Source organism: Brachionichthys hirsutus, unplaced genomic scaffold, assembly GCF_040956055.1.
Source record: "Brachionichthys hirsutus isolate HB-005 unplaced genomic scaffold, CSIRO-AGI_Bhir_v1 contig_468, whole genome shotgun sequence".
Taxonomy (NCBI): Eukaryota; Metazoa; Chordata; class Actinopteri; order Lophiiformes; family Brachionichthyidae; genus Brachionichthys; species Brachionichthys hirsutus.
In genome coordinates this window covers 615,217-634,785 of record NW_027180322.1, presented here as the reverse complement: position 1 = coordinate 634,785, position 19,569 = coordinate 615,217, and the positions used below count along the sequence as shown (strand labels likewise).

General features: G+C 41.9%; 1 protein-coding gene across 1 annotated transcript in view; it reads right to left on the bottom strand.

Moving 5' to 3' along the window:
• Positions 1-701: 701 nt before the first annotated feature.
• The window catches only part of LOC137912708 (adhesion G protein-coupled receptor L2-like), a 63,484-nt gene continuing 44,616 nt past the window's right edge, over positions 702-19,569 (bottom strand). The window contains exons 10-26 of the mRNA XM_068756841.1: positions 19,174-19,212; positions 17,275-17,458; positions 16,477-16,599; positions 15,851-16,056; positions 15,018-15,191; positions 14,729-14,938; positions 13,859-14,079; positions 13,187-13,253; positions 9,185-9,276; positions 7,893-7,937; positions 7,604-7,630; positions 6,771-6,939; positions 6,416-6,571; positions 5,742-5,838; positions 4,071-4,199; positions 3,328-3,345; positions 702-1,555 (exon numbers count right to left, since the gene is read on the bottom strand). Coding sequence (XP_068612942.1) covers positions 702-1,555; positions 3,328-3,345; positions 4,071-4,199; positions 5,742-5,838; positions 6,416-6,571; positions 6,771-6,939; positions 7,604-7,630; positions 7,893-7,937; positions 9,185-9,276; positions 13,187-13,253; positions 13,859-14,079; positions 14,729-14,938; positions 15,018-15,191; positions 15,851-16,056; positions 16,477-16,599; positions 17,275-17,458; positions 19,174-19,212 — 2,811 coding nt within the window. The remainder of the gene's footprint in view (positions 1,556-3,327; positions 3,346-4,070; positions 4,200-5,741; positions 5,839-6,415; positions 6,572-6,770; positions 6,940-7,603; positions 7,631-7,892; positions 7,938-9,184; positions 9,277-13,186; positions 13,254-13,858; positions 14,080-14,728; positions 14,939-15,017; positions 15,192-15,850; positions 16,057-16,476; positions 16,600-17,274; positions 17,459-19,173; positions 19,213-19,569) is intronic.

Below are 19,569 nucleotides of genomic sequence, written 5' to 3'. Positions count from 1 at the left end.
ACAACAAAATATATATTTAAGCCATTTTTCTTGACAACAGTTCAATGTACAGTTGAGAAAATATAAGGCCAGGGGCTTGATTGCTAGTGGTTATACAATCCAAACTTCATGGTGACGGAGACTCTTGGAAACCACAACATTACGACATCATAGTCCTTTTCTACTAGTCTGATCAGGAACATTTTACAAACGGAGTCCAAGTCCTGGTCCAGGGATTGTGTTTTGTCTACAATAAAAAACAGGCTTCAACAAGGAGGTTGGGGAGTGTATGTACAACCTTTAAAGTGGGAAACGTCTGATTTCAAGGAACCAATCCATTTTTTTGGTCTTTTTTTTTTTTTGCATTTTCATATCTTAAATTTTTCTCAATAATTCAACAGCAGCAGCACATTTAAATACATAGTTGGCTTGTCTTTTTAATTTGAAATTCAACTCTGTATTTTATGTACAGTTTCACTGAAACCTTGCACTGCCATCGCTGTGCACCGAGTCCGTTGGTCGAAGGGGAAGGGGAAAAGAGAGGCATGTTTAGGGAGGTGGAGGTGCATCGAGAGAAGGGTTTGTAAATAGCTATAGCGTGAATGACCGGGGTTCTCGTCTCAATTAAAAAATAAAACAAACACTTCCCCTCACTAGTGGGTCCTCCAAAAAGTCAGGGCTGTAAAAGGGCATAGAGACGATTGGAGATGACTTAAATACATTTAAAGACTTGTCACTAACTGCATCTGTCCTTCTCGTACATCTCCTTCGGGGATGCAGCCCTCTGTGGCGATAGGAATAATGTAACCATCACTGCTCCCTCGGCCTATCTGGTAATAGGCTTGGAGCTGATGCCCAGACCCTAGATTGGGCATGCTTTTGTAGTAAACATCCTCATTCTCGCTCCTCTTCGAGGGGGACAAATCTTCCGCCACTTCAGGGCTGCTTTCAGGGAATGGCGAGTCTCTCAGATTAGGCATACTAGTGTACAAAGAGTCTCTGTTTGGGGACTGCGGACTATCGTCAGCGTTGGTGGGCGTCAGCTCACTGACAAAGGTCTCAACTCCCCCATCGGTCTTCACCTTCTTCTGGGGTGCATACAGAAGCGAGTGAGTCCGCTGGGGGATGAGCGGCGCCTCCAGCTCCTGCTGATGGTGCAGCTGAAGCCCCACTGTGCCACCCACGTGCACTAAAGACGATGCGTCAGCGACAATAGCGTCGTCTTCACTGCTGCTGCCGCCTACCACCGTCACCGTAGGCGGAGCCCGCTCCGCATGGTGGTGATGGTGGTACTGTGGGGGCTGCTGGTGGTGGGGTGGATGGTGTAAACTCGGGTGCTGCTGCTGCTGCTGTTGCTGTTGGTGGCTTTTGTTACAGGCACGCAGGTTGTTGTGTACTAGCTCGGAGATTATCATTTTCTCAAAGGCAGCATCATCCATACTGAGGCCGCAGTCTATTGCCTGCACACTGTCGCCAAAGTCCCCATTGCGAAGTGAATAGCTATTGTTAAAGTTACCATTTAGCGGTAGAGTATCCATTGCACTTGTATCCCTCATCGCATTGCTCAGTGAATGCCCTGGAAAGAGAGAAACACGTGAGGGGAATTTACATTAGTCAACACGTACGAACTATAGAGAATGAAAGTTTAATGCTGTTTAGGATGCAGTTTCACATAAAAGACGAGTCAAATTAAGCCATGCTAAATCGGTTTGTAATGCACAATCCTTGACATACGTTATATGAGCATGCACTACTTGCAATGAGAAATCATTTTACTTTCTCACGTATACATGTTGACCTTCCCATTTGAAAGTTGCCTTGCAATAAGCAGAGCACCGTGTAATTTAGTCTGCCACAGAAGTGACAAAGCAATGGAAGCGATCCCAAACAACATTAAAAATTTAATTCCAACAGTAATCACCATCACAACACACCGGGCAAGAGTGGATGTCCACAAATATGAAGCCACAAACTGGCAAGCTACGACACTTAACAGGTTTTCTAGCAACTAATAGTTTGAATGTGCCAGGGGGGAGTATAAGGACAGAGATGGGACAAGATGACAGAGACAGAAAGGGGAAGTAGTCATGTATTAATATGGGACAGCCATCTTTGTTCTCACTACAAGGGGAGCCCACAAGCAGCACTCCACCGTCACCACACATAGCAGGTGAAAAGACTCACTTTAGACAACTCGCATCATGTCTGTCTGCTCAGGCTATCTGGTCTAAGAGCAGCTGATGTACAAAAGAAAGTAAAATGATTTATTGTAACATGAAGAAGAATCACTCAACAGAGCAACAAAATGCAAAGGAAAAGTCGTCACTGCAAATTAGCAAGAGCAAGGGTTCAACAAATGCAATAAACAAGCAATAAATAGCTTTTAAGAATTAAAATGCCAACAGCTACTTTCATTTAAATAATTAGTTTTTTTGTTGGTACACTCTCTGCCTAGTCGTGGGTAGCTTGTGTACCCAACTCTGGCAAAGGTCAGAGCTTGCCCACGGCCTAGCGCTTGGCATCCGTCATCAATGACAGTTCCCAGTGAGACTCTGGCCACTAGCAGGACAGCTCAAGAAAACACAGCCATTGCAGAGGTCAGATGGAGTCATGTTAGGAATTTCTCAAAGCATGGAGGTCATGGAAAAGAGCAGCAAAATGGATTCATATTAATTTGTGTCTTGATTTAGCCAGGAGATAAAGGAAAGAAAATGTGCTCTGCTGTGACTAACAGATGTAAAAAAAAAAATGTGATGAAGACAAATGGGAAATTTCACAGCAAGGTTTGTCCAAAAAGGGGAGTTGTGATTGTTGGAGGCATGTTGAAAGTACCGTTTTTTTTTTTTTTTTTTAAAGTACATTAGAAATTAGATCAATGATGAAAGTCATGAAAGAGGTGAAATAGAAAATTAAAACAGCTACTGCCATGACATCCATGTATTTATGCTGGCATGGAAACAATTAAGTGTCCAAACAGGTGATGTTGGGAAAAGAATGAGGGGAATACTGCAGGTCAACAAGACTGCCGACCGCCACATATAATATAAATAAAGCAGCAATAAAAGTAACCTACTGAATAAATTCTGCCAGTTAGTGGGTGTAACCACAATTTAAGCAAGAGAGAGAAGCAGAGTAACGGGCATTCACATTTTAAAGCTGTCAGATCCTGATGTTTACTTCAAATTACTTGAGTAAAATTTGAGTGGACAGTTTTGTGAACCACTTGCTCACTGGGCGTGTTAATGGCCTGAAGTAAATCAGTGATTGTGCCAAGGTTTGGGTCGGTTTAAATAAGCATGCTGAAAAACATTTACATTTGATAGGCAAAGTTAAGTTTTACTCCCATACTTGTCTCTCTGTAGGTCACTAGAGGGAAGCACAAGGGAGAAGCACAAAACATGACAAAAGGTGCCATTTCAGTTTCAAAACAGGACAGCACACGTATTGCAGCACAGTCTTAACAGGGTGACTTTAATGTAATGTGGTGTATTATTATTCAAAACAAATACATCAGCACAAAGGAAATGTAATGCAAATGTTGCATTGACTAGACCTGAGGTAATTTTATTTTATGTATTTGAAAGAGAGGGCTTCTAACTGAATACACAAAAATACCAAATCACATTCAGGAGGAAAAAGAAAATTCTTCATCACACTGTCTCGTTTTCAGGTCCGCACCACTGTGCATTTTCTCAAGGCGGCTCTTGTGCGCTCTCTTCGCCTTAATCATTATGTCACGTTCAGACCACATGAAACATGACGACGCGGAGGAGGGTGGAATGAAAAGGGCTACAAAGGGTGTACTGCATGAAAGCATGTCCACATTCCACACACAGGCAGGCAAGTAATATATGCTGTGTGTGTGCGATACACACCCAGACACACACACACACACACACGCACACACAGTTAATGTATGTACTGTATGAAGTATTTGGGAGACAATGATTCAGATGGAAAGGCGATACTGCAGAACATCGTGCTTTTCACTTGGCCTGCTGTATACTGAACTGGAGAGACAAAGAGGGGCACAAAGACAGGAGAAAAGAAGAAAAGCTTGAATGTAGTTTGAAAGTATTAAGTAAGCACACCTGGCGAGTTAAACACTGGAGCTGCGGGGTTGTTACACACGACTGTCTCAGCCAGTAAGGTGTTATAAGGGTTGTTAGTGCCTTGTGGTCGAAGAAGAGGATTTGTTAGTAGATAATTCCCGGACATTCCTGGAGCCGCAACACAGAAGAGGATCAGATGAGCTTGGCACAGCCGACAGTGATTCAAAGTTTCATAAGGAAAAAAGAAAAAAAAAGTATTTATATTCAAAGTATACATATTTTTAAATGTGTCTCTGTCATTTTGATGTTGAGGATGCAGAAGAAACTTTGAAAGGCTCACGGAACGACACAATCAATCAGCTACGTCTGGATGTGTTGAAAATATGCAGCATAAGAAGGCCTTCCTCACATTTTTTAGATCATTAATAACCTGTTAGTTTATGAACCAATTTTCAACGAACTGAGCTCATTATTTCATACGGTCATCAGTGTTTATCATAAGTCATTGCCAATTTGTTTATTAATTACAGCCAATTCTTTTTTTTTTTTTTTACAACCAAACAGCACCCTGCCTTTCCCTGATTGGGAAATGTTTAATTGCAAGAATCAAGTGCATACATAATATCTCCCTGAGAAAAATACCAAAATCCTTCATTTTGGAAATTAAACTCTTTGTATACACTTAAATTTGGCCATTGCCTTCCAAACCTCATCTTTGATTTCAGGGATCCTTTTTTTCTCCCAGCTTGCAATGTGGTTTAAAGAACTGAGGTACTCCCACTGCCATTTATTAGCTGTGTTAAATGTCATCTGTCATGTTGGGAACTCTCCAGGGATGTTTTTAATGACAGGGAAGTGCTTCCAGGAGAAACAGCCCTGCTTTAGTGCACCGGCCCTACAGGGTAACTCGGCTACGACACCCCAGAGTGATCAATATTCAACCTTTACATTAACATCTCAGGAAATAGCACTGCAGGAAAAAAGTCCTGTTCTATGTTGGAACTGATTTATTAGCAGGTCAAAACGTGCTTCAAAGCCGTAGGTGCAATGTTGGTATTGACAGCAAAAGAGAATGTGAGGGCAAAGAGCGGCAGTGGCAGGAGACAGAGGAGGAGGAATCAGAGGCAGTGAAACTATCTTGTAAACTCACTTTTCTCTTGCTTTCTTGTAAAGCCATTTCACTCCAGGTCAACTAAAGTTGAACATCATCTCCTTATCATATGTGTGCACAAGTTAAATAATAAATGAGCTCTTCCCCCTCTCTTCCTCATAAATGCCCCTGTAAAGTAACAGAGGTCAGGGCCAGGGAACAAATGGTGTCCCTGTGTTGCAACCCTAAACTCCTATTTAAGTTTTGTCCATGATTCCTTCAAGCCCGAGTGTGAACTTTAGACAGCCAGCTCTTAAATAAAAATGTTCCCCAAGCTTTGACCCAATTTGAAAGTGACGTTACTGGCCAGAACAGCAGCGCACAGTATTTGAGGACGGATTGTTGTAATCCTTCGCTAGCAGAATAGAGTGACGAGACTATAGAGACCTAGATCTTTTTTCTCTCCCATTTCATACTGGACTGCTTTGTCTTTCATTACGATTACTGGAGTAGGATTGTCTGTGGCAGTGGAATTATTTGAACCTTAAGTAGTTATTTTTAGCTGGATGATGAAATGTGTGCATAGGTGTGCATTAGAGAGAAATGAGGTGCAAACTGACCTTGGTTAAGGGTGGAGGTGCTGTTGATGTCACCTGAGATAAAGGAGGACTCAGATTGCTTTCTTACGGTGTCATTCCACATTCTCCTGATACGACTCTGTCACGTGAACAAGGGACAATCATTGAAACGAACTCGCTCACCTTTCACTTTCATTCATTTTATGCACATTTCACTACCGGCTATATCACTCCTGCCACCCCAACCAATATTGCATGGGGCTGTTTCTCTGTAAGCCCAGTACATCTAAGGTATTGTTTAATAAGGTATACTATCCTTTAATAAGAAAGGGATCAAGCTAATGTTTTTAGTTATTTTGGTGCATATTCCAGTTTGCACATAGTAAATCACGCTTGCAATGCTCTTTGAACAGCGTCTTCCTATTTCTTGTGCATGTGATGTTAGTGAGAAAAAAGATAAAAGCGAGTTCTGGTGGGAGCAAAACAAAAGAAAGGTATTCATGCAGTACAGCAGAAGATGCTGGTAAAATGTGGCAAAATGTTTGTGTCGCTTCATCTGCCTCTGAAACTAAAATAATGTCTTCTGTTGCCATGCCAATAGGCTCATGATGAAAGTGGATTCTCATGAGCAATTGCTTACACTGTGGTGTAAATTAATGTAAATGAGCTGTAGATGAGCCCCTGTGTAGGAAGCAATGTGTCGCTCCGTATTTTACAGGTATTGTACGGCGCTGCTGGTCTACCTGTGTACCAGAGGAGTAACGAGCGCTGGTCCGTGTGGTGGAAGTCTTTGCAGAACCATGCGAGTTCTCTGTCGGCAGCCCGCCACAGCAGTACGTGTGCCGGAAACACTTGCTGTATTCTTTGCGTACCTGAATGAGTAAACAACCCAGCGTTTGCATATTTGTTGAATGGCCAGGATCTAGATGCAAGCAGTGTTTGCTCTTCATATCAGTGCATGGTGTGCTGTGAATTGTTCATGCTGCTACAGAGGTCCATTTATATTCAGGAGCATTTCACCTTGAATGAAAAATTGCTGTCTTTGAGCTCTGTGGTTGCCAACAAACTTACTTTTTTCTGGAGCAGGCAGTGAAAGATGAAGATAAACATCCCTTGGAAGGTGTTAAATATGGTGAAGAGGTACGCCATGACGATTGAGGCCTCATTGATGAAGAAGAGACCGAAGGACCAGGTGAGACCCAGCAGACAGAGCAAAGCGAAAGCGCCCATGACCCAGGATCTGAGTGACAGCAAAAATAAAAACAGAAGAAAAAGACAAATGCAGCATGAGAGGCATTCAGTGATCTGAGAGGATAACAAACGAGATCTAAAATCACCATAAAAAACAAAGAATAGCAAACAAAAACCTGTAAACCATGTCATCCTAACAAAGCTCCTATCCACGCGTATACACGAAACCCAAACATGAATGCCGTTCCTGGCATCAAACAATGAAGAGGGAAGCAAATCCTTGATTTAATATTAAATAACTTTTAATATTACGAAATACAGAAAACCACATTCACAGACCGCAGGATATCCAATAATAAGTTAATCCCAACGATATCATGTACGTTATATGTATCTATTGAGTGTGTTATCAGGACTGCTACATGTGGAAAGAGTACAAGGGAAAAAAGAGACTCCCCTGCCTCGTGTGTGAAGGTCCTGTGGAGCCTTCAGACACCAGCACTGGTCACAGTTCACCACTCAAACACACAACAATGCTGGATTTCAGGAGGGTCGACATGGTAGAAGTGAACAGTCACAAATATGGTGGGACGAGGAGAGTCAAATGAGACAAACAACCAAGAAAGTAAGACAGAAAAAGAACAAAACAAAGAAAGGAGGAGATAAAATAAACTACAGGCTGAAGAATGGGCTTCTGCGCAACATGTCCTTACTTGATAAACCGTTTATTATCTTCATAGCTAGTGAGCATGACAAGCAGGAAAAGAGAAACACAATTAGATCAGTGCGCATGAGAGGAGGAGTTAGTTGGCATTTGTGCTAGAAATCTTCATCTTTGATCAGAGGGAAATCACAAGCAGCAATGAAATGAAGCATCAAAACTGGGAGTTATTTTGCTGTAAATGTTTCCATTAAATAATTCTGCATAAATTTTTAAAAAAAAAACATATCTGCCATTGCAATGTGTGGGTAAAAATTGTCCGGTGTATGGTGAAAGCTTACCCAGGCAAATCTGTATTATAGTATCCATCGCAAACGTGATAATTACTGGTGTGGATCACAGAACAGTGAGAGAAGAAGAATGATAGGAGAGAAAGGAGAGGGTGTGTGTTAACTTTGCTTTTACATGCAATGACACAGGAGCTAAACTTAATTCCAGAACAAACTTTGGCACAACAAACACGTAAAAGGACTTCAAGGAATGAGTTACCGGCATACAATGTATTGCTGTAATGAGATAAATGTTAAGAGAAGCAATTTCCAAGTACCGGTACATATGCACAACACTCTCCTAATATGCCACCATACATGCATTCGGTTGTGGATGACACGCAGAACAAGTCTAAATTAGCCACTCCTTCCCGTTCCTGATTACAGTTTTACCACAGTATTCCCATGTTTCAAACATTCATTAAGAATAAATTAAAAATAACAAACTCTGAATGAAAATTGCAGCACTGCCTCTCCTCTGCAGACGTTGTTATGCAATGGAGCAAACTGACACGGGGCTACGTAAGCGACAAAACCAAATAACCGCGAATAGCAGCGGTCGAGAAATCCAGACTGCAGAAAACAGACATCAATATTGTTTTTGCAGGGGGGCAAAAAAACAAAACAATTAGTGCCTCAGAAAACATTGCTCTCGTTTGCCATGACGAACACGTCATAAATTCCGAGGCAACTCGAAAAGCCTGAAACGAATGAAGATGGCGGGGTGGGGTGGTGGTCGAGTGGTGGCGGTCGTGTCGAGAAGGAATTTTTTTCTTTTCTGGGATCTATAAAAATGGTTTGACTTATTCCAGCGGCAAACACACATGGTAGCTGTTACGGCACGCCCCGCCTTAGCCGAGCCAACGGTACGCAGTAAAGTCGCGGCCTTAGAGTGATCTGACTCATGCCAGAGTAACTCTGCGGCCAGTGGCTTGGAATGAAACAACCGTGGATGAAAAGATGATAAAGTCTGTCTCATCATCATGACAGGAAAGTCGTGCCAAGAGTTTCATTGAAAAAGTCACCATAATGAAGACGTCCTCTGTGATCTGAATAATTTCAAAAACTGGCAGGAAAAAGAAAATAAATCCTCATGTTAGAATTTCAGTTTCTTGTCCGGCACTGAAATCAGGCATGGAGGTGCAGGAGTTTAACATTTCCCATGAAAGATTAAGTTAAAAATAAAAACATGACCTCAAGATAAAACAGACATTTATTTTTCCTGGGGTAGTGGGAGAACCGCATCAGTGTTATATTGCTGATAAGCAGGAGAATGCAGCTTCAGCACATGCCCCTTTACTTACTTAATATTCTCCAGTCGGCTAGAGTCTGGTTTCAGGGTGGTGGAGTGCTTCACCATTTTGTACATTGTGATGACCAGGAAGATGAGATTGAGCTGTCAAAACAGAGTAATGGGAGTGTTAATACATGAAAATGAATGACTCAAGATACAGCAGACTGAAAAAAAAGAAAACAAAAACTGTTAATTTGTCTAGTATTAAAAGAGGAGCGCCTTCAGTTCCCTACATGTCCAAAGACTAATCCAATAAACATCTATCGTTCCACAGGCTCAGGCGGGGCCGACTGGCGCCAAATTTAGTGTCATTCTATATCAATAAGAGGATGGAAATACATTAATATCCATTACTGTGGAAAAAAAACATCCACACAGCAGCAGTCTGACAAAGTCAGAAGGGAATAAAAGGTAGAAAGAGAAATAAGAGACCTTCTTGACAAAACAACTGCATAGCATTTTATGCAGTTGTTGAAATATTATAAGGTACAACCAGCCTCAAATGCTTGAAGGAACGCAGTGTATTTCGTTTGATTTTTCTGTGCAGGCAGATGAAGGGAGGGATTGAGAGGGAGATGGTGTGTACTTGTATTACATTGAATGGGAGCCAGTGGTGTATATCACATTGAGACAAAACTGCTATGTGTCATGTTTCCAAGGTACCTTAAAAATCAATACATTGATTTAGAAACACAAAGGCTGGATGGGGCAGTGAGGCGATGCCCCAAATCATTTTGCTTCAAATACATTTATTCTGGGGCTAAAGCAGTCTTTGACACAGCATGAGCATGGACTCACATAACTGTGAACTGCGCTGCGAGTCAAGAAACATCAATGAAAAACAAACTGAAAAGTGGATGCATAGGATGTGTTACCGGCATATGAATAACAAAAAGACCTAAATATGCATCTACAGCAAACATTAAAACAAAGTGTTTCAGTATTTGCAGGTTGCCTTTAGAATGCCACAGCAAAGGACAAATAAAGTGATTTCCAGTACGAAGCGGATGAATGACCTTTTCGAGCTGGACTGTGGCCATTCAACTCTTGAATAGAAAATCTGTGTGTTCTATTGTACGCCGCTGTCAAAAGATTGCGTCTGATCAATAAATCACTCCTCCACATGCAATCAACCCACGGTGCCGCTCACAATAACCCACACAATAAAAGAGAAGGGTGACTGGAGGGGAAAAAAAATAACAACTGGATCGTGAACATTCTTTTATGTCAGTGATGGCACCGAAACTATATTTTGTTTCACAGCTACAAGCCATTATTTCTATTAGCTGCCTGCATGAGTCAGATGTAGGAGTTGGGGGTGGTGGGTGGCGGTGCAGGAGGTTTTTTATTTATTTATTATTCTTGAAAACCCCTTTCAGACAGCTTTCAGTGCGGACATGGATCCAATGAGACACAGAGGGAGACGGTCGCCCCTGCAACATGCTTTTGCAGTGCGTCCTGGGGGGATTCCCCCCCACCCCACCCCCCATCCTTTCCCGAGCTGAGCTGCCACATCTCTATACTTCATTCTGTCTCTCCGTCTCTGAATCATCACAGCAAGCCAAGCAGAAGCACCTTGCCGCACTGGGACCGAGGAGAAAGCTTTTTTTTTCTGAAGTGGGGTGTGTGTGTACACACTGAACTCTACATGAACTGCCGGGAATAAAATATTAAAGGTGCAGATGGAGCTGTCCAGATGATAAAAACTGCTTGCAATGTGTCATGATCCAAGAGGCCTCATGTTGAAGCTATCTCAAGCATACTAATGTTTCCCCACCACCACTCATTACTTCCATGTTCCCTTTTCATTGAGCTAATGCCCCCCTGTGCCCCGAGACATGGCAGCCTCTGCCTAAGAACAAGGATGCAAATGCCACTAGCTTTGTTTCCAGTGACAATTTAGGGCCTTAAAAAACTAATGCGAGAGGAGGTAAAGCAAACAACTGAGAGAGAGAAAAAAAAAGTATCACCCTGGGTCAAAACCAATGTTACTTGGCACAAGCATTGCTTGCACTGCGAGCGGAGATACATGAGCCAAAGGAGCACTGTTTTCTCTCGTTTTGTCTTGCTCGTGAGCCTTTTCTTCTCTTTTCTCTCTCATTCATTGACAAGGACAAAGCCAATTTGTAGAGAAACCAGGGTCACGGATGGTGTATACAAACCTTGCTCCAGCATGCTCCCCTGAGATGCCCCTTTCCACAGTACCCTGTCTTTCTGAGTCAATTGTTGCACAGAATCAGAGGAGCAGTTTTGCGGTGCCTGAACACAGCGTTGAGAAACTTCATTCCTGCCACATATAAGCTGTGCTACAATACATTAGCTCCTCACAGGGTCATGATTCTTCCTCTCCGGTCATCACCCATAGGGGATGATGATCTTCATTTTCACCACAGAACATTTTCCTTATGCAAATCATAGAAGAAGCTACGTACAATCGGAAACAATAAAGTCTCAGTTTAGGGAAAGGAAACCATCATCAGAGCCTGAGATACAGACATCCCTTTGTTTATTTGAATATAATGTAAACTTTAACTCAACTATAAGCTCACTCATCCTAAAAACAAGAGAAACAGATTTCACCTACTTCCGTTGTTTTGCATAAGAAAGACGATTACATCCAACACAGATGCTCATCAGGCCTCCCACACACTTCTGCTTCCATTTTTTAAAAGCTGCACTGCCCATTTGTCTTTAGGTCATTTGCTTGTTTGTTGGCAAAATAGTCTGAAATGTTTAACATATTTTGATGACATTTTATGTAAGTATGGATCTTGGAAGTTTTGCTAACATTTGTTTTCCATTCAGGATAACTTTTAATGATTTAAAAATATCTGAATCCATAAGTGTGGAAATTCTTGCCATAAATATCTCTTGGTAAAAGAGACCCCAGATGCTTGTCACGTTGAGGGAAATAGCAGGCATTTCTTAATTTTTGCATGACCTGATCTGAGTCCAGCAACATCAACGTGTGTGTGTTGCACTCAACAATTAGTAGTGACACTGGTGTGCGTGTGTGTGTGTGTGTGCGTGCGTGTGTGGGGCCCTCGCCAAGCATTGTCTAGTTTATTCCATTACGCAGACAAAGCTGTACAACATCTTCACTTTGAAAAGCTCCTCGCCGGCTGCCCATGGTGCGCAGAGACTCACTGGTATTTGACACGAGTGCCCCTTCTCTCCAATATGTTGTTTGTGTCGGTTGATGTTCAACAGAGGTCGCTGCATTTACAGATATAAAGCGCTGGATAATGAATCTATCGCTGAACAAATACCACTCGTCCTCCCTGTGCGGCAGTAAGAGAAGTTTGCATAGCTTCCCTATCCCTTGGTGTGCAGTAGGGCAAAGCAATATATGGTGTGGTGATCCGACAGGAAATATCTGAAGAATACCACCTGCTATTCTGTGTGTGTGTGTGTGTGTGTGTGTGTGTGCGTGCGTGCGTGGGGGAAGGGGCAAGACTCCCGGATGTCTCATTCGTCTGAGCCTCTCTGATGGAGCGGGAGATAATAATGTCATGACCAGTAAATAATTGCATGTCTCAAAGGGACATATGCCATCATCATATGCTATATGTCCTTCACCCTGACTAAACAGAGAGGTGCCTTTGCTTTTCTACTTCTCGCCTACATATGGTATTTACTTAAGGCACGCACTCACACACACACAAACAAGCGAAATGATGCTGATGCAGGAGAAGCAAAAAAGCAGGACACCTCAAGGCCATTTATTAATCCATGAGATTTCATGTTCGTTGTGTAAATGAGAGGTTACAGTAAACCATCAAATCCTAATCTCTGTCAGGTGGTGAGAGGCGGGGAGATTTGATGCCTGGAAAATCTGTCTTTGGCAAAAAATGTACCCGTCACCACCGGGGAAACTGAGGAGCAAAACTCTGTCTGATTTATTCTTCAGCTGAACCATCTGATTTCCTCTATCTCTGTCCTTCATCTCAACCCCTCGGTCCAATCCTTAATCTCTCATTCTGAGTATTCGAAGAAAAATAAGACCGCTTACCATAATGATAAAGGTGACAGGTCCTATAAAACTCCATATGAAATGATTGTCCACACTTAGCCAGCACCTAGGGAGAAGAAACACTGCTTTCAGCTCTGGGGGAGAACACGTTACAGATTATTTTACCAAAGCTTTTTTTAATGCTCCTGCAGCTAGATTTTTGTTGCTTGGTGAAATTTGCAATTAGTAATTACATTGAAAGATGTTAGCTTTATGCTTTATTCACAGGTTGAACATCATCATACTTGAGGAAAACTGAGCGACGACCCTGAGAAGCCCATCTTGATAGCTGAGACTAAGTTGAGATATGGCAATTAATCTATGTGAAAGGCTTTTTGTGCACAGTGCTATCCTCTTTAAGAGAGCATTTACAAACAAGAGGTCACAGGAGGGTCTTTAAGCAGAAAGGTTTTAATGCAGCTGCAGCCCCCAGAAAACACAGAGCCCGTCAGCCAATTTCAAATGACATAAACAATTGAACGGCTGACCATCGCTAGCAAAGGTAGTTCAGTGTTTTCAGTGGAATCTCAAAATAAACATATAAGGTGATAACAGACACGCTAATTGGTATTCAAAAGATGACACGTTCAGAGATGGTAGGTAATCCCACACAGTATAGAATCCAGTGCGCCTGCTCAGCATTTCGAACAACATTGAAAAAGCTGCACTTACGCCTTCTCAGTCCCGTAGCTCTTACAGTCGATAGCTGCAGAGACGCCGACAACGATGGCTGGGAAAAGGTAACCAGACACGTAATAATACTTCTTCCGTGAGTATTCGCTCTCAAACACTTCCACGAGCATAAGGTACAGCTGGACCCCTTCGAGACACATCCAGGAGAACGAAGCCAGGAAAAAGAAGTGGAGGATCCCAGCGATGATGGCACATCCGATCTATGAAATGGATGAATAAAGATTGTTGAATTAAAAACAAGAATAAACAATGCAATCATTCGTCCTTAAATTAGGGAGCTTTGAGGTTAACTAGAGGTACAACATTATTTTAAAATGGCAAGTGGTGCCAGTGCTGTGAAAAGGTATACCATTTACTGCTGTTGCTCACTTAATCACACTTAAATTAATATTCACTAATAAGGATCTAACTCTGAACTGGTTTGCATTTTGGTTAAATATGAAATACACAAATAGTGATCATAGTTTTTAAGACTAGAGATTTAAGATTTCTAGGGCTCTGCTGGTTTGCTTCACAATTGTGTGTGGATAAAATAGTTTTGTGCTTCAGGAGATTTGAAGGAAAATGTAGATGAAAAAATGTATGGGTATCCCATGACAACCACCTTAAGAGATGGAGGGGGAAAAAAATACCTGTCAAGAGGAAGGCATGGCCCCTTAGTGATCTATATTAATGGTGCTGTCCAACTCGTGTCATGTCAGTGAAAGAGAGAAGGTTAGAAAGAAAAAATGCTTAAAGTCTCGTCTGTTTCACTCTGAAAGGGTCGTTTTGTTCTGGGATCGAGGAGCAATAAAGTGGACTGGAACGAATCAAAACCAAAATCAATAGCTTACAATCGCTCCAACTTACAGAGGGTTCCGTCATATCGATTCCAATTAGGAATATTAACTCGGCAATGAAGAGGTTGATGCACAAATTTTTGTGGATGGTATTGCGATCGCTCTGCAGGCCCCGGAAGAAGCAGAATGTGAAGATGCTGATGGCGAGGCAGACAAGGGACACCACGATCCCAACTCGAGTAATGACGGTCAGAAGCAGCTCGTGCCCTATGTCATTACCCTGGGGGGAGTGAGACGAGAGAAATGTGTCTTTGAAAAGGCAGAAGATGACATGTCCTTTTCATATAAAATGGACATACTGAGATTTCACGGTGCGCCATGAGGATGGCAAAGTTGGTGAGATGGTTGCACGAGCAAGTTGTGTGTGTTTTATTGGATTCCAGTAGTTTGCAGCCTTGCGTGGACCAGTAGCCCATCATGCTCCTCTCCGAGTAATTCCAGAAGGAGCAATTGGAGTTGAAGTAGTGCTCCATCTACAGATAACAAGAGATATGGTTAAGTGTCAAAATAATTGACTGCCTGAAATTGAAGCACATGTAGAACACAGAGGGCATTTACCCCAGTCCCCCCACACTCATACAAAGTATTTTTCCACACTGACGTGGATGAGGATTTTTCACTTTACAGCACTTATGAAGCAATTCATATGTTGTATCTCATTTGGCACATGCTCGCCAAATCAACTGAAGCATAGTTGGGTATACGAGGCATTAATAACAGAGAGGCATAATTGTTTGACGGCATGTCTTTGGAACTGCACAATTTTCTCCGATAAAGAATGGAGTCACCGCGGCCCTCTGGGAACTCTAGTGACAACTTTAAAAGACTAAAGATAATTGGTGCTCCAGTAATTTCATCCTAGATTGTATGCCTAATCTAGAAGTTAATTTCCCCCACTATAAAAGAAAATGGGTATCATTTATATCCCGATGTTGATTAAAGAATTAGTTTTCATTAAGAATTCACTTAGGTTCTAAAGACTCCTTTAATTTGATGTTCAATGACTTAAATAAACTGCAGACTGACCTAGCTAGACATTTACAATTCAAATTGCAGATCTCCGTCTACTCTGGATGTTCCCTCCTGGTGTTTTTAATATGACTTCTCAACTCACTCCAGCAGGGAGACTCACATTAATGTGCTTCAGGGTGAAAATCACTGGGTCATTAATGAATACACGGCTGGACTCCTTGTTGATTGAGGCGGCAATGATGTCGGAGTTGACAGCCACAGACGAGTTGCGGCCGTAAGCCTCGTTGGCCATCTTGATGGTGGCATTTTCTGCGCTGAGGAACTGGCTCAGGTTTTTGTAGAGAACAAAAACCAGCTTGGCGACTCCTGCAGAGCAAAAGGTATGAACAGGCATCAGGAAATGTGAAGAATTAAGCCTCTAGATGAATTCGGACAATGTGTGAAAAGCAAACGAGGACTAAAACAATTACATAAGACCGATATTACCGGTATAATGTAATTATTTTAATATAGAATTAAAAGGAACTGCAATAATGAGTTCAATGTTTAACTTGTGATTCTTCAACCAAAATCACAAGTTTGGGGTTTCTGAGACAAACGCTTTTGTCCAGCTCTGACACGAATGCAGACCTTTTCACAGAAACAAGACTGGGAGCAAATGTCAAACACATACTCACAATCCCCAGCTTCACACATCAGAATCAGCATCCCTTTGCTGCTAGAGCAAGAAGAACCGTCTTGACCTAGTTTCTGCCTTTGCTCTGAGTGTGTTTAAAACAAGCTCACCATTTCTGCTGTTGAGCTTGACGGTGTTGGCTGACAGCTGGATTGAGATGCCACCCTCGCTGGATTGTGGAAATTTAAAATCCTGGACCTGGCCATCCGTGCTGAGCACATACACATCCAGGACTGCCGGGAACAGGGGAAGCAGGGGACAGGTTAGAAGAGAAAGATTAAAGGAGCAGGGAAGACTATTTGTCAGGTCAGTGGCAAACACTCATGCTTTGTTCCTGATATTACTACAAAAACTGAAATGTTGGCACAGACACAGCAACTGAAACACAAATTCTCTGTTACAGAATAAAAATGTTGGTGACAACATTATCATTACAGCTGAGTGAGGTTCTCACTAATAGCAATAAACCAGCACTGCAAACAAAGGAGAAGCCTTCCTTATAAGGCCTAAACGCCGAAGAAAGCGAGGAGGCGGCTGTGGATAAACAATGGGCTTGTTCTGACTCAACAGCAGGCTAATGTTCGCATTAATGTATAGAGTTACAAGGTCTAGACAAGTACATTTATAAACTAAGTGTACGCAATCAAAGAATCCAGTCTACTTAATTGTCTGATATTCATCATTTTGTCAGTAAGCGACTCGTTAAACCTAATATGCACTATTTTTTCCTCTTCCCTCGAGGTTTAAACGCTTATTATGAAAACAGAGTCTTTTATTTTTATGTGGTGGTTTTGTTTTCCTGTCACTAGAGTTACTCTCTCAATGAGCTGGAAGTAATCAAATTAACTGAGCGCACATCAATCCAGAGCACTTGTCATGTCCTTACCACAAAATCTAGTTTTGCTTACTTATATTGTCTGCAGGAACTTTGACAATGGCTGGTTCCATGAGGTTGTCTGCGAGCACAAAGGCCCCCTCCTCCAAGGTATCTAGTAACATGGTGGCTGCGTGTGTCTGTTCCGTGCTGTTCATGTCCTGCCAGGACTTCAAGGCCTCTGGTCGCAGAAGGTTATCTACCGTATCCACAATAGCCTGCATTCAATCAGACAAACAAACAAATATATACACAAAACACGTGAGCAAGTTAAAACAAAATGGCTTTTCTAGTAAGAAAATAGGCGTGACATGCAGACATGGAAATGTAAGGGATGAATTGGAGCAACACATCCGTGGGTATTAGAATGAATGTATGACAATTTGATTTCCTCAGTTGCATTAATCTCTGCAGAGGAACTGCAGTGGGAGTAAAGATGGAGCAGATTCAGTTTCTTTTTCAAGGACATTCCAACAGGGTCACAGTGTATTGAGTCTATCAGGTCTGTCCAGTAGGAGGATGCTAAGAGACGGCCTGATGAAAGTCAAAGAACCAAGCTGTGTCCTTAATTTGAATTGGCTAATCACAAATGTCAGTGTTTGGCACGTAGAATCGTTGCTTTTCTTTCACTTTTGACCCTTCACCTTCAAAAAGCGCTAAAAAGGACAATCCGTGCATGTGCAAGGCAAAACATGACAAATTATGTTAACTTTCTGCCACTTGTAGAAGTCGCTACAGACAGTACAGATGGTGCGGGTTTTCTTCAGCAAACAATTGAATCAATGCGTCTAATCGGGTAATCAATGCTGGTGACGGCTGGCGGGAAAGGTAAGGGCGTGGCTACGGTGACGCCGCATCAAGTATGGCAGATCTCCGATACTGCCAATACTGCAATCTTTATCCAAGATCCTCTGATGCTGTCATTAGTGAAATAAATGCTCCCATTTACGTTGACAAATGTCTAACCCTGTCACTTCTTCTGACTTCAGATCAAAACGTTACAAAAATATATAAATAAAATGATGTGTATTCTTTACCTTTGCTCTTTTCTTTTTCATGAGATCATGGCCCATTGACTAGCCAATAAGCTTGATCCATTTTAATACCCTCCTAAGGGAGCTATCTGCAATACAGGGGGTGACTTTGGTGGCAAGTGGAGGACACCGATCTCCCTAATGGTCAACGGATATAGTACATGTCCAAAATACTTCGCGGTGCAAATCCAACCTGATCACATTTGAGGAGAAGGGGGAGAGAACCGGTTTGATCTGGCTAACCATATTTGCCAGATACAGCTAAGTCACCTTTAATTTATGAAACAAATTACTTTTATGTCCTTGTGCAACAAATTTTTTACATATCTTGGTGAAAGGTCAGGGATTGATCCTTGCAAACTAAAAGGATTTGAATAAATCATAAGTGAACATTGTTCTTTACAATATTCAGGAGCAATCCATGTGATAAGTGTCTCTCACATTACCAGTAAAGTGGAAATTGTAATAAAGTCATAAATCCTTCAGCAAATAGATGAGATTAGTGTAAAGAGCTGGATTTTTGTTTGAGTCGTGGTGTTTAGAGACGTGCAATCTTGAGCTGACAATTAAAAAACACATTTAAAAACAAATGTAAAAAAAACAGTAACAATCCAAATAGAAAATTGTTGCTAATGCACAGAGGAGAAAAATAACACAGGCACATCCACATAAAGCAGTCCAGCAAACCCAGCGGCTGCAGATGAGTTTTTGTCTCCGATGGGTCCGATGGTCTCTGTGTGTGAGGAAGTTACTCATGAAGGCAGGGATCACAGGGAGGAGGGAGAAAACAACAGGACATAGGGTGCATGCTGCTGAACTTGGGCAGGGCAAATACAGTAACACGGGAACAGAGGAGGGGATGAGAGCAAGCAGAGAGAGCAAAAGCATCACCCCAGTACCTTCATGTATGCTCTGCATGTCCTTTCTCGTTTTTGAAGCTTTTTTTTTTTTATTAAAAAAGAAAAAGAGCAGACAAGAAAATAGACATAATTTGCATACGTTGAGACAATAGACAAATTCTATATGTTATACAGCCATTTCCTTCACCTGATGCACCGCAAGTGCAGCTAGACTGCTCAATCGAGAGTAAATGGTCTTTAACATTTGGTCATGCAATGTCCTCTAAAACCTCCGGACACATTATATTAGTGTCACATTATAGCCAGTATTACGTTAATCTATGTCAGTCTAAAATATCCAAACTGCTTTTTTTTAATTTTGGTTTTGTCTGTTTCAGTCAAACAACTGTAGTTAATCCTGAATGTTATTTTTGGGAACCCTGTATACTCCTCTGC